Below are 15,026 nucleotides of genomic sequence, written 5' to 3'. Positions count from 1 at the left end.
TATTTAATTGTAGTAAGAATGACTATCAAGAACCTTGTGCTCTAGGTTGTATCTAGCTGTAGGTCAAAGGATGTCTATCAAGAAACTTGTGCTGTACGTAAAAGGATGTTCAAAGGTCCTGGTGCTCTGCAACTCCAGGGCCTGTCCCACTTGGGCGATTTTTAAGGCGACTGGCGGCTACTGTCAAAGTCGTAGCAGATCGCCGAAAAACCTTCGATTTTATTAACCCTACGACAATGTCTACGACTCCCCCCTACGACAATGCCTGCGACTCCCCCCTACGACAATGCCTGCGACTCCCCCCTACGACAATGTCTGCGACTCCCCCCTACGACAATGCCTGCGACTCCCCCCTACGACAATGCCTGCGACTCCCCCCTACGACAATGCCTGCGACTCCCCCCTACGACAATGCCTGCGACTCCCCCCTACGACAATGCCTGCGACTCCCCCCTACGACAATGCCTGCGACTCCCCCCTACGACAATGCCTGCGACTCCCCCCTACGACAATGCCTGCGACTCCCCCCTACGACAATGCCTGCGACTCCCCCCTACGACAATGCCTGCGACTCCCCCCTACGACAATGCCTGCGACAAGCTACGACAACCTACCACCAAGGCGACGGCAAGCTGCTGACAACCGGCGACCCAATCATCGCGACCTAGGACGTCCACCTACGACAGCGACTACGACAAGCTCTGACAACCGAAGTCAACCTACCTCCACCCTCAACAAGCTACGACCCTGTCAGGTCACAACTGATGACAACGGTAGCCATTTCACGTAATTTTGGCGCAAAAATGGGTTTGGGTAGGGTCTCCGATCATTCAGCATCATGACTGCCAGGAAGCAACATATGATGGCATTGCTCTTACATCAAATGCAAGCCCTGCTGGTTGCAGCGGCCCTCATGCTTAAAATTCTGCAAGACAGAAGGACAAGTAGAATGGGGAAGAAGAAGCCCAAGAAGAGGTCTGTGTGGTTGAAGCCCTTGTCCCTGAAGAGACCCAATGCAGTGCAATGTCAAAATAAATGAAAAGAGTTTGCTTTTCAATGCAGTGCAATGCTTGTGTTTGTGTTTGTTTTATTGGTCAAAATAAATGAAATTAAAATATTTAAAAGAGATGCCATGAGAAACTACTCTGAAATACAATAACTTCAAACATCAATCTTTGGTCAAAATGGCCACAATTTACTTTATTCAAACAAACAAAATTCTTATAAAAGGTGGATCAGCACCGGCGACAACCAAAGTCACCTGGCGACACCCTGGCAACAACCTACGACAGCACCCACGACAGGATACGACAAGCTACGATCATCGGCGTCAAGCCAGCTGTCGCCGAACATTTTCGAGCAAGGAGAAATTTCCGCGGCAACCCGAAAAAAGCTACGACTCATTGGAGATGCCTCACGACAATGCCCGCGACACCCCGGCAACCGTGCGGCGATAGCCTAGTCACCGGCAGTCGCCTTAAAAATCGTCGCAGTGGGACAGGCCCTTATCTTAACCCTTGTCATAGTGAAGCATCCACACTGTCTGATGCCATCTGAATTAGCCTTTCACCAATTAAGGTGAATTTTAGACTTTAATTTAGACTTTAGAGATCCAGCATGGAAGTTGGCCCTAGTAAGGCCATCTCTGAAGTGCATGAGATTCCCCATTGGTGTAAACATGTAGCCTCCAGGGTTAAGTGGAAGTTTGTAGGTTAATTGGCCCGCTGTAAATTACCCCTGGTGTGTAGGGAGTGGATTCCAAAATGAGATAACATAGAACTGGTGCGAATGGGTGATCGATGGTCGACGTGAACTCAGTGGGCCGAAGGTCCTGTTTCCATGTTGTATCGTTCAACCAATTCAATCCAGAAAAAAATCCTCTTCTTCGAATATTCAAAAAGAAAACAGATGATAAAACCTCAAATGATAACCTCAGCATTTTACCAAATATAAAGCGTATGCAACAGTTTATGGTAGCTTTCTTGTGGCATCATTAGTGCAGAGACAAATCCTACACTGCTACCTAGGGAATCTAAACAAGGAAGGCGATGCGGAATGAAAAGCCAGCACTGTGACCATAAATCTACAAAAATTACTATAAATAAAATTCATATGGTTCACAAATATCCTGCTGTCTTTTCACAGGCAAACACATCTATGGTCATTTTTGAACCATAACACTGTGGTTGACTCTGAAGTGTGGGAGTCAAGAGATAAAATAGAAGCATAGAGGAAGTTGGCTAATAAACCAATATTCCCACCTATCAGTGGTATTCATTGAAGAAACCGTGAATAGGTAGGAAAGGTTTTAGTTATACCGTGTGTATCAGAAAGACTTTTATCAATGGCCGTAAGTGCGAGAAAGTAGGAAGAAGAAAATAAGTATTTCCTGCAATGTTATCAAGAACTATCAAAGCGATTTAAAGCTAAGGAAGTATCTTTAAGCGTTACAGCCATTTCAACATCGAGACAGCAGCAATCTGTGGATGGTACGCTGTGAGAAGCAGCAATGTGATATCAAGTCAAGTCAAGTGCAGTTTATTGTCACATGCACAAGAACGGTGAGGTGCAGATATAGTGAAAATCTTGCTTGCAATATGGGCCTAACACGCTGTTTTAATGATTGAGGGATCTATATTGATTGTTCAGGTCACCATGTTATAGGAGAGATGTTGTCATGCTGGAAAGGCTGCAGAGAAGATTTTTGAGAATGTTGCCAGGACTTGATGGCCTGAACTATTGGGAGAGGTTGAGCAGGCTAGGACGTTAATCCATGGTGTGCAGGAGGATGAGGGGTGATCTGACATAGGTGCACAAGATGGAGAGGGGAATAGATCAGGTAAATGCACAGTTTTTTTGCCCAGAATAGGAGAATCGAGAGCAAGAGAACAGGCTTAAGATGAAAGGAGAGAAAGATTTAATAGGATCCTGACTGCCAACATTTTTATACAAAGGGTGGTAGGGTGTATGGAACAAGCTGCCGGAGGAGGTAGTTGAGGCAGGTACTATCACAATATTTAAGAAGCATTTAGACAGGTGCATGCATGGCACAAGTTTAAAGGTATAGGGTCCAAATGTAGCAGGTGGGACCAGTGTAGATGGGGCATGTTGGTCGGCGTGGGCAAGTTGGGCCGAAGGGCTAGTTTTCACGCTGTATGACAATAATTGTCATCACATTCATGAATGAGCCAAATTTTCAAATCAAATACAAGACAAGGAAAGGACTCTTCAACTTTTGTCTGTGTTACAGAACCAGGCCAGGAAAGCAGAACTACTGACAAAGTCTGCAACTTGGCAGATTAGAGAGCTTCCTCTCTGAAAGACCAACAAAATACTCATCTCCTCAGAGGGACTGTTTCCGGAAGACATTATGTTCAACAGATATTTGTTCGCCTTGGCATAAAGCAAGACAATTTGAGACCCACAACCATCTCATCCAGTGGAAACAGCAGGCAGCAGCAAAGAAGGTAAGAGAGATTAATGGATGGATTATCAACGTGCAAATTGATATCAGAATTTCTAGGATTGACCAGAAGAGAGACACAAAGGCAAGGAGTGGTGAAGCAATAGCAGTTACTATGGTGATGCATCCTCACAACATATATCCAGGGTGCAGAGCTGCCGAAGCTCACCAGAGCACCGCTCCAGCTCCACTGTGTAAAAAAAAAGCCGAAATAAACAGCGGGGAATTTAACAGCCGCCGCCCCGGCACCAGTGACAGCTCCGGCACCTAAACATTAGCACTGCAACACTGCATATATCAGTTGAAGCATCTTTAACCTGAAGCATATGCTTTATTTTCCTTCCTCCAGAAGCTGTCTGACCTGCCAAGTATTGCTCGCATTTTCTGGTTTTATTTTAAATCTCCATCGTATGCCAGGGGTTAATTTTATTGATAATACTGTTACTGTTAGGGATGGCACAGTAGCCCAGTGGTAGAGTCGCTGCCTTACAGTGTCAGAAACACAGGTTCAATGCTGACTACGGGTGCTGTCTGCACGGAGTTTGTACGTTCTCCCTGTGATGACGTGGGTTTTCTCTGGGTGTTCTGGTTTCCCCCCACATTCCAAAGATGTGCAGGTTTGTAGGTTAATTGATTTGTGTAAATTATAAATTGTCCCTAGTGTGCAGGATAGGGCTAGTGCACGGGGTGATTACTAGTCGGCGTGGACTCAGCGGACCGAAGGACCTGTTTCTATGTTGTATGTCCAGAGTAAAGTCTAAAGTTACTGCAAGCAGAGTGGAAGTGGTTTTATTTTATTTCTCTTTTTACCGGGGACTTTGGGAGGAAAATGGTTATATTTATGCAATTTCCTCATTGAAAATCAGGTCGAACAATCTGTGATTTTGAACGGAGAAACTTTGTGGTCATGAAAAAAGTTGTGTTTTCTCAAGCCAGCTGTCGCCGAACATTTTCGAGCAAGGAGAAATTTCCGCGGCAACCCGAAAAAAGCTACGACTCATTGGAGATGCCTCACGACAATGCCCGCGACACCCCGGCAACCGTGCGGCGATAGCCTAGTCACCGGCAGTCGCCTTAAAAATCGTCGCAGTGGGACAGGCCCTTATCTTAACCCTTGTCATAGTGAAGCATCCACACTGTCTGATGCCATCTGAATTAGCCTTTCACCAATTAAGGTGAATTTTAGACTTTAATTTAGACTTTAGAGATCCAGCATGGAAGTTGGCCCTAGTAAGGCCATCTCTGAAGTGCATGAGATTCCCCATTGGTGTAAACATGTAGCCTCCAGGGTTAAGTGGAAGTTTGTAGGTTAATTGGCCCACTGTAAATTACCCCTGGTGTGTAGGGAGTGGATTCCAAAATGAGATAACATAGAACTGGTGCGAATGGGTGATCGATGGTCGACGTGAACTCAGTGGGCCGAAGGTCCTGTTTCCATGTTGTATCGGTCAACCAATTCAATCCAGAAAAAAATCCTCTTCTTCGAATATTCAAAAATAAAACAGATGATAAAACCTCAAATGATAACCTCAGCATTTTACCAAATATAAAGCGTATGCAACAGTTTATGGTAGCTTTCTTGTGGCATCATTAGTGCAGAGACAAATCCTACACTGCTACCTAGGGAATCTAAACAAGGAAGGCGATGCGGAATGAAAAGCCAGCACTGTGACCATAAATCTACAAAAATTACTATAAATAAAATTCATATGGTTCACAAATATCCTGCTGTCTTTTCACAGGCAAACACATCTATGGTCATTTTTGAACCATAACACTGTGGTTGACTCTGAAGTGTGGGAGTCAAGAGATAAAATAGAAGCATAGAGGAAGTTGGCTAATAAACCAATATTCCCACCTATCAGTGGTATTCATTGAAGAAACCGTGAATAGGTAGGAAAGGTTTTAGTTATACCGTGTGTATCAGAAAGACCTTTATCAATGGCCGTAAGTGCGAGAAAGTAGGAAGAAGAAAATAAGTATTTCCTGCAATGTTATCAAGAACTATCAAAGCGATTTAAAGCTAAGGAAGTATCTTTAAGCGTTACAGCCATTTCAACATCGAGACAGCAGCAATCTGTGGATGGTACGCTGTGAGAAGCAGCAATGTGATATCAAGTCAAGTCAAGTGCAGTTTATTGTCACATGCACAAGAACGGCGAGGTACAGATATAGTGAAAATCTTGCTTGCAATATGGGCCTAACACGCTGTTTTAATGATTGAGGGATCTATATTGATTGTTCAGGTCACCATGTTATAGGAGAGATGTTGTCATGCTGGAAAGGCTGCAGAGAAGATTTTTGAGAATGTTGCCAGGACTTGATGGCCTGAACTATTGGGAGAGGTTGAGCAGGCTAGGACGTTAATCCATGGTGTGCAGGAGGATGAGGGGTGATCTGACATAGGTGCACAAGATGGAGAGGGGAATAGATCAGGTAAATGCACAGTTTTTTTGCCCAGAATAGGAGAATCGAGAGCAAGAGAACAGGCTTAAGATGAAAGGAGAGAAAGATTTAATAGGATCCTGACTGCCAACATTTTTATACAAAGGGTGGTAGGGTGTATGGAACAAGCTGCCGGAGGAGGTAGTTGAGGCAGGTATTATCACAATATTTAAGAAGCATTTAGACAGGTGCATGCATGGCACAAGTTTAAAGGTATAGGGTCCAAATGTAGCAGGTGGGACCAGTGTAGATGGGGCATGTTGGTCGGCGTGGGCAAGTTGGGCCGAAGGGCTAGTTTTCACGCTGTATGACATTAATTGTCATCACATTCATGAATGAGCCAAATTCTCAAATTAAATACAAGACAAGGAAAGGACTCTTCAACTTTTGTCTGTGTTACATAACCAGGCCAGGAAAGCAGAACTACTGACAAAGTCTGCAACTTGGCAGATTAGAGCTTCCTCTCTGAAAGACCAACAAAATATTCATCGGCACGGTAGCGCAGCGGTAGAGTTGCTGCTTTACAGCGAATGCAGCGCTGGAGATTCAGGTTCGATCCTGACTACGGGTGCTGCACTGTAAGGAGTTTGTACGTTCTCCCCGTGACCTGCGTGGGTTTTCTCCGAGATCTTCGGTTTCCTCCCACACTCCAAAGACGTACAGGTATGTAGGTTAATTGGCTGGGTAAATGTAAAAATTGTCCCTAGTGGGTGTAGGATTGTGTTAATGTACGGGGATCGCTGGGCGGCAAGGACTTGGAGGGCCGAAAAGGCCTGTTTCCGGCTGTATATATATGATATGATATGATAGGGACTGTTTCCTGAAGACATTATGTTCAACAGATATTTGTTCGCCTTGGCATAAAGCAAGACAATTTGAGACCCACAACCATCTCATCCAGTGGAAACAGCAGGCAGCAGCAAAGAAGGTAAGAGAGATTAATGGATGGATTATCAACGTGCAAATTGATATCAGAATTTCTAGGATTGACCAGAAGAGAGACACAAAGGCAAGGAGTGGTGAAGCAATAGCAGTTACTATGGTGATGCATCCTCACAACATATATCCAGGGTGCAGAGCTGCCGAAGCTCACCAGAGCACCGCTCCAGCTCCACTGTGTAAAAAAAAAGCCGAAATAAACAGCGGGGAATTTAACAGCCGCCGCCCCGGCACCAGTGACAGCTCCGGCACCTAAACATTAGCACTGCAACACTGCATATATCAGTTGAAGCATCTTTAACCTGAAGCATATGCTTTATTTTCCTTCCTCCAGAAGCTGTCTGACCTGCCAAGTATTGCTCGCATTTTCTGGTTTTATTTTAAATCTCCATCGTATGCCAGGGGTTAATTTTATTGATAATACTGTTACTGTTAGGGATGGCACAGTAGCCCAGTGGTAGAGTCGCTGCCTTACAGTGTCAGAAACACAGGTTCAATGCTGACTACGGGTGCTGTCTGCACGGAGTTTGTACGTTCCCCCTGTGATGACGTGGGTTTTCTCCGGGTGTTCTGGTTTCCCCCCACATTCCAAAGATGTGCAGGTTTGTAGGTTAATTGACTTGTGTAAATTATAAATTGTCCCTAGTGTGCAGGATAGGGCTAGTGCACGGGGTGATTACAAGTCGGCGTGGACTCAGCGGACCGAAGGACCTGTTTCTATGTTGTATGTCCAGAGTAAAGTCTAAAGTTACTGCAAGCAGAGTGGAAGTGGTTTTATTTTATTTCTCTTTTTACCGGGGACTTTGGGAGGAAAATGGTTATATTTATGCAATTTCCTCATCGAAAGTCAGATCGAACAATCTGTGATTTTGAACGGAGAAACTTTGTGGTCATGAAAAAAGTTGTGTTTTCTTAAAACAATTGCATATTGCGAAAAGAAAACGTACTGAGTTCATGATGAATTTCACCGCTGGCGGAGTGTATGTTAAGGATGAGATCGATGCAGGGATACACTTCACTCCAAGTCAAATACCCAAATATGAATTATGAAACCAAACTGCTATATTTTTGTCCCCATCTTTAACATGGCATTGTAAGCTGGAGCCTATTCATGAAACAGATATTTGTGAGTTAGACTTTACTTTAGCGATACAGTGTGGCCCATCGAATCCACGCCGACCAGCGTTCACCTGTAAAATCTGAACGTCTTTAGAATGTGCGAGGAAACCGGAGCACCCGGAGAAAGTCCACGCTGTCACAGGGAGAATGTACAAACTCCGTACAGAAACCACCCGTAGTGAGGATCGAACCCGGGTCTCTGGTGATGCAAGGCAGCAACTCTACCGCTACGCCGTCTCTCATATCCTGTTCCAAAAATCTGTGCTAGTTTAGTTTAGTTTATTATTGTCACGTGTACTAAGGAGCAGCGAAAAGCATTTTGCCTCATCCTATCCAATCAAAGAAAAGACTGTACATGATTGCAATCAAGCTGTCCACAGTGTTACAGATAACGGCTGCAACATTTACTACAAGATACAGATACAAGATTAACGACAGTTCAAAGGTCTCCAATGAGGTAGATGGGAGATTCAGGGCCACTCTCTAGCTGGTGTGAGGATGGTTCACTTACATCATAACAGCTGGGAAGAAACTGTCCCTGAATCAGGAGGTATGCGTTTCACACTTCTATACCTCTTGCCTGATGGGAGAGGCGCTGTGCAGCAGAGAGAGTGGTGGCGGGCAAAAGTAGAAGTGTGAAAATGCATACCCCCTGAGCAGGCAACTGAATCATCCTACCACAACTAGAGTGCAGTCCTGAACTTCTATCTATCTCATTGGTGACCCTCGGACTACCTTTGATCGGACTTTACTGGCTTTAACTTGCACTAAACATTATTCCCTTATCATGTGTAGGAAAGAACTGCAGATGCTGTTTTACTCCAGCATTTTGTGTTTATATTCCCCCATCATGTATCTATACACTGTAAATGGCTCGATTGTGATCATGTAGTGTCTTTCTGCCGACTGGTTAGCAAGCAACAAAAGCCTTTCACTGTACCTCGGTACACGTGACAACAAACTAAACTAAACTAAACTGGAGACAAGAGAGACTGTAGATGCTGGAACTGTGAGCAAAAAAACAAAGTGCTGGAGGAACTCATTTAGCTGTCACTATTTATACTTGGTAAGTTGAATACAACACAACAAGCTTAAATCCTTCTCAGTTTCTTGTTTAAATTTGTTCTTATAGAGATGGCTCTGAACGAGACAGGAAGCTTCTTCAACTATTCAAACGCTACGGCAGAAGACAAGTGTGCCCCAGATCGTAGGAATAGCCAAGTGATTTTCTCCATACTTTACACCATCCTTTTCATCGCTGGCCTTCTGATGAACAGCCTGGCTATTTGGGTGTTCTTTGACATACCAAGCAAGTCAAACTTCATTGTGTACCTTAAAAATACCGTCGTGGCCGATGCACTAATGATACTGACTTTCCTGTTTAAGATTATCGTTGAGTCACGGTTCAGAACGTCAGCGTTCCAAGTCTTTGTCTGTCAGGTTAGTTCAGTCATCTTCTACCTGACTATGTACATTAGCATCATATTCCTAGCACTGATAAGCGCTGACCGTTACCAGAAGGCGGCAAAGCCATTTGGCCGTTCTGCAACGTGCAAACCCAGAACCGCCAAAATTCTCTCGGCGTCCATATGGCTGTCTTTATTTATCTTGGTTTTGCCCAACATGCTACTCTACAAGCGAAGTGCCATGCCAACAAGCGAACGCAAGTGTTCCTTACTCAAGACCGAGCTGGGCTTGAAGTGGCATGAAGTGGTGAACTTCATCTGCCAGATCATCTTCTGGACCAGCTTGGTGGTGATAGTTGTTTGCTATGCCCTGATAAGCAAGGAACTTTATAAATCCTATCAGAAAACAGGAGGCAGCTCAAATCAAAGGAAGAAAATCAACCTTAATGTTTTCCTTGTGCTGGCTGTGTTCTTTACCTGTTTTGTGCCCTTTCATTTTGCCAGGATCCCGTACACACTCAGCCAAACCCGAGATGCCTTCAAGTGCACAGTTAGAATTGCCCTGTACTACATCAAGGAAACTACACTCAGCATGATAGCGTTAAATGCATGCCTCGATCCATTAATTTACTTTTTTCTGTGTCGATCATTCAGGAACATGCTGTCCAAAAAGCTGAGATGCTGCAAAAAGAGACTGCCAAAGTCACTGAAAAATGTACGCACAAGTACAGACACTTCACTCTAGATTACAAGTCAACGCAACAAGCCTTTACATTAGACTTAGACAGACTTTCGAGGTACAGCGTGGAAACAGGTCCTTCGGCCCACCGAATCTTCACCAACTGGTGATCACCCCGTGCACTAGCACTATCCTACACACTAGGGACAATTTACAGAAGCTAATTAACCTACAATCCTGTATGTCTTTGGAGTGTGGAAGGAAACCAGAGCACCCAGAGGAAACCCACGCAGTCACAGGGGGAACGGCACCCGTAGTAAAGGTCGAACCCCTGTCTCTGGCTCTGTGAGGCAGCAACTGTACCGCTGCGCCACTGTGCCACATTTATTTAAAGTGGAGTTTAGTTTCAAAGAAAAAAGAAAATCTTGCTCGCAGCAGCATCACAGGCAGAGTGACTCAGACCGCACACAGAAACAGTTAAAAATAAATTGCACATTAATTCCACAAGGCAGTGACAAGAAAAAGGCTGTGCAAGAAAACAAGATCTTAGTGCAAAAATACACGATAGAAAACAAGTCCATGGTCGTGCAAGAGGTGGGCCGTGGTGTTCCATTGCTGAGATAGGAATAGGTTGTGTGGGTCGGTTCAAGAATCTGATGGTTGCAGGATAGCAGCGGTCCCAGAACATGGGACTTCATGGTTCTGTACCTCCTGCGACGCAGTGGCACAGTGATAGAGTTGCTGCCTTACAGCGCCAGAGACCCGGGTTCAATCCTGACTACGGGTGCTGTCTGCACGGAGTTTGTACCTTCTGCCTGTGACCGTGTGGGTTTTCTCCGGGTGCACCGGTTTCCCAGCACACTCCAAAGACATGCAGATTTGTAGATTTATGTAAATTGTCCCTAGTGTTTAGGATAGAACTAGTGTGTGGGTGATCGCTGTTTGGCACGGTTTCGGCGGGTCATATGGCATGTTTTCATGCCGCGCCCCTAAAGTCTAGTGGTAGCAGTGAGAAGAGGGCATGACCCAGATGCTGGGGATCATGAGAATAGATGATGCCTTCTTGAGGCAGCGCCTGGTGGAGATGCTTTCGCTGGTGGGGAGCGGTGTGGCTCTGATGAACTGGGCTGAGTCCACCACGCTCTGTAGCTCTCTGGTGCTCCTGTGTGTTGGGATTGCTGTAGCAGACCATGATGCAATCAGTCAGGTTACTTTCTACAATGCTTCCATACAGATTTGTTACGACTATTCATTGACATGCTGAACCCCTTAAAACATCTACGTAGAGGTGCTGCCACGACCTTTTTGTGATTACATCTACGTGCTGGGCACAGGACAGTTCATCCGAGATGCTAACACCCAGAACTCTGACTAATTCCAAATGTTCATTCCATCATTCTTGTTACTTAACAATTTCAGGATTGCAGAAAGGATGATGAGGCTTTAGAAAGGTTGCAGAGAAGGTTTACCAGAACGTCGCCTAGATTAGGGGGCATTAGGTTCAGGGAGAGGATGGACAGACTTGGATTATTTGCTCTGGATCGCCGGAGGTTGCGGGGAGACCTGATGGAAGTGTATAAAATAATGAGAGGCATAGATAGTGTAGAAAGTCAGAACGTTTCTTCCACAGGATGGAAAAATCAAATACTAGAAGGCATGGCTTTGGCACGAGTGGGGTTAAGTTTAAAGGAGATGGGCAGGGCAACCTTTTTTTTATACAGAGAGTGGTGAGTGCCTGGAATGTGCTGCCAGGGGTGACCGTTGAGGCAGATATGATAGTAGTCGTTAAGAGGTTTTTGCATAGATTAGATTTTTAAGATTTAGAGCTACAGCGCGGAAACAGGCACTTCGGCCCACCGAGTCCGCGCCGCCCAGCGATCCCCGCACATTAACACTATCCTACACACACTAGGGATAATTTTTACATTTACCCAGTCAATTAATCTACATACCCGTGCGTCTTTGGAGTGTGGGAGGAAACCGAAGATCTCGGAGAAAACCCACGCAGGTCACGGGGAGAACGTACAAACTCCGTACTGTAAGATTTGAGAAGTTTTCCCTCATTCTGAAAGCAACACCAAACCAAAGAGCTGCAGTTTGGACATTTTAAACGGGAGACTGGGGCTGATAGCGGAGAAAGGCTGCGGTCAGTTTACCAGGGGATGTCACAATCCGTGGGTCCTAAGATGGCCGCAGGACCTCGTGACCAGCCACAAGAGCAAAAACCTTACAGCCCAGTCTCTAGGTTTCTGCAAAGCAACGGCCAGAACAATGGATGGGTATTGGCCATGCAGAAGCCTGCGAAACCAGGTCGAAGTCCAGACACTGGGGCGCTGACATCAGCATACTCACAATGCCCCAAGCCGACCTACACAGTTAATCTCGTTAAGGGGGCACAATAGCCCATAGAAAACTACCTGGTAGGTGATGGGAAACCAGTTAAACCCATCACCTCGCAACGAAATACCAATTAACACCATCTGGCCATCCCCGGTACCCCCGGACATAAGCGCAGATCAGAGAGAAAACTCATACATATCTTTTAAACAAAGAGATTCCAAGATCTGGCGGGAGATAGGACGGGTCAGAATAGTATAACTGGCCACGACTTTTGGGTTTTAAACTCAAGAAGAAATACGCAAGAAAAACTGGATGCAAGGAAGCAAGTCAAACGGATGCAGGAGGAAGAAAAGACAGGCAAGAAGAAGCGAAGTGCAAGAGAGAGGAACCGGCATGCAACTCGAGAAGAAATACTGCAAGAAAACCTGCAAGGAACGCAAGTAACGGAAGGAAGAAACTCAGGGGACAAGCACGACCCCCACGGAAAGCAGCGGAGAAGCAGCACGAACAGCCAGTAACCCCAGTAATAGCCCCATGGTGAGCATGTACCCCAATTCTGCATATCCTGGACATAGTTTAGTGTAGAGGGGAGGGTGGTTTGAATAAACGTGGGTGTGTAAAGGAATATGTGTTGGTCAATTTTGCGATGTGTCGTACGTTCCCCATCTTACAGTCGTGTATATGTCTTGTAGAACTGTGCGTTTTATGATTCATAGTCAAAAGTATTCATGTAATTCGCTATGTGTCTTATAGATATGTCTTATAGAACTGTATAAGTATTCATGGACAATAGTCCCAAGCGCTCAATAAAAGCCTTTTCCATTTAAACCCTGGTCTTCAAATCTGGTCTGGTTGAATTTTTCTGCACTATAAACCCTCCTGCATCTAAGTCCAGTGTCTAGAACCGTAGGGGGTGAGTGGGTCGAACCACTCAGGGGGAACCAGTGTGCGCGGCCTGGTCAAGGGATCAGAGCAAGGCACGGGGACCTTAGGTCGGGCGAAAGCTCGGCGCAGAAACCCCTTACAGTACAGACGGCGCTCGTAGTCAGGATCGAACCTGAGTCTCCGGCGCTGCATTCGCTGTCATGCAGCAACTTTACCGCTGCGCCACCGTGCCACATGGACATGCAGGGAATGGAGGGATATGGATTCTGTACAGGTAGATAAAGATTGTCTTGACAATATATTCGGCACAGACATTGTGGGCCAAAGGACACATTCTTCTGCTGTACTATACTCTGAGAGATGGACAACATGGTCATTTAAACGTCCCACACATGTATCCACCTAGCTCTGGATTTAACATCCCTTATGAAGCATGACACCTCTGGCAGTACAGCACTGAAGTGAAAGTTTATGTTAGACAATGGAGAATAAACCCCAATCTTCTGAATCAGACAGAAGTGCTAATAATTGACATCTGACAGTAGGTTACAAGCAAAGTTATTTGCTGTAGGCAAACAAACTGTACGGTCACAAAACATACATAAACATCTACTGGGCATGGTGGTGCACCAGTAGAGTTGCTGCCTTACAGCGCCCCGGGTTCGATCCTGACTACGGGTGCTGTCTGTACAGAGTTTGTACGTTCTCCCTTTGACCTGCTTGGGTTTTCTCCGGGTGAGCCGGTCTCCTCTCACACTCCAAAGACCTACAGGTTTGTCGGTTAATTGGCTTCGGTAAAATTGTAAATTGTCCCTCGTGTGTGTAGGTAGTGTTAATGTGCGGGGATCCCTGGTCGGCGTGGACTTGGTGGGCCGAAGGGCCTGGTTCCATGTTGTATCTGTAAACTAAACTAAACTAAATAAGACCTTAGACATGGAGCAGAATTAGGCCATTCGGCACATTGAGTTGCATGCACACAAGATCCAAAAAATACTCTCACAACTGCTACGGCACAAATTCCGGAAACAACACTGAAGTACACTCTGCCTTTGCCACAAATGCTGGTGGTAAAATCTCAAACCTCAATTTGATCACAGGCATCTCTAAGATACCACAGTACAATCCATCTGATGAATGATCTGGCCTTACAAAGGGAACTTCTTCACCCTCAGATCTTTGCATGTTTATTTCCAGTAGAAGATTTGTTTAAAAATTACATTGCTCTCCAAATCACAAACTAAATCTGTAGCTTTATTGACATACAGCGTGGTAACAAGCTCTAAGGCCCAACTTGCCCACGCCGACCAACATGGCCCTTCTACACGAGTCCCTCCTACCTGTGTTTGGGTCATATCCTTCCAATCCTGACGTATCCATGTACTTGTCCAAATGTTTCTTAAACATTAAGATACTACCTGCCTCAACTATCTCCTCTGGCAGCTCGTTCCATACGCCCACCACTCTCTGTGCGAAAAAGTTACCCCTCAAGTTCCTATTAAATCTTACCCCCCTCATCTTAAACCTATGGCGCCTAGTTCTTGACTTTCCTACTCTGGGTAAGAGACTCTGCGCGTTCACCCGATCTATTCCTCTCATGATTTTGTACACAATGCACACATTGTACACAAATGTCGTCAGCACATTTAAAATCTGACTCACTTACTGACATTCGTAACGTGATTATCAAATATGATTACACTGACTGATCTTTCTGACACATGTTCTAAAGGTGCTGGTTTAAAAAAGTTAA

General features: G+C 45.2%; 2 protein-coding genes across 8 annotated transcripts in view; one reads left to right on the top strand and one right to left on the bottom strand.

Annotated features, from left to right (window-relative positions):
- LOC144599502 (mediator of RNA polymerase II transcription subunit 12-like protein) overlaps positions 1-15,026 on the bottom strand; it is a 395,150-nt gene that overhangs the window by 112,031 nt on the left and 268,093 nt on the right. The window lies entirely within an intron of this gene.
- LOC144599511 (P2Y purinoceptor 12-like) lies at positions 3,356-13,225 on the top strand. Its single transcript, XM_078410483.1, has 3 exons — positions 3,356-3,467; positions 6,751-6,836; positions 9,099-13,225. The coding sequence occupies exon 3, from the start codon at positions 9,101-9,103 to the stop codon at positions 10,115-10,117; it is 1,017 nt and encodes a 338-aa protein (XP_078266609.1). The 5' UTR covers positions 3,356-3,467; positions 6,751-6,836; positions 9,099-9,100; the 3' UTR covers positions 10,118-13,225.

The sequence above is a fragment of the Rhinoraja longicauda genome, chromosome 13 (assembly GCF_053455715.1).
Source record: "Rhinoraja longicauda isolate Sanriku21f chromosome 13, sRhiLon1.1, whole genome shotgun sequence".
NCBI lineage: Eukaryota > Metazoa > Chordata > Chondrichthyes > Rajiformes > Arhynchobatidae > Rhinoraja > Rhinoraja longicauda.
This window is presented reverse-complemented; position numbering and strand designations above follow the sequence as displayed.

Bases quoted from the DNA above. Each gene is read 5' to 3' on its own strand.
- LOC144599511 (XM_078410483.1), top strand. From the start codon at position 9,101: ATGGCTCTGAACGAGACAGGAAGCTTCTTCAACTATTCAAACGCTACG.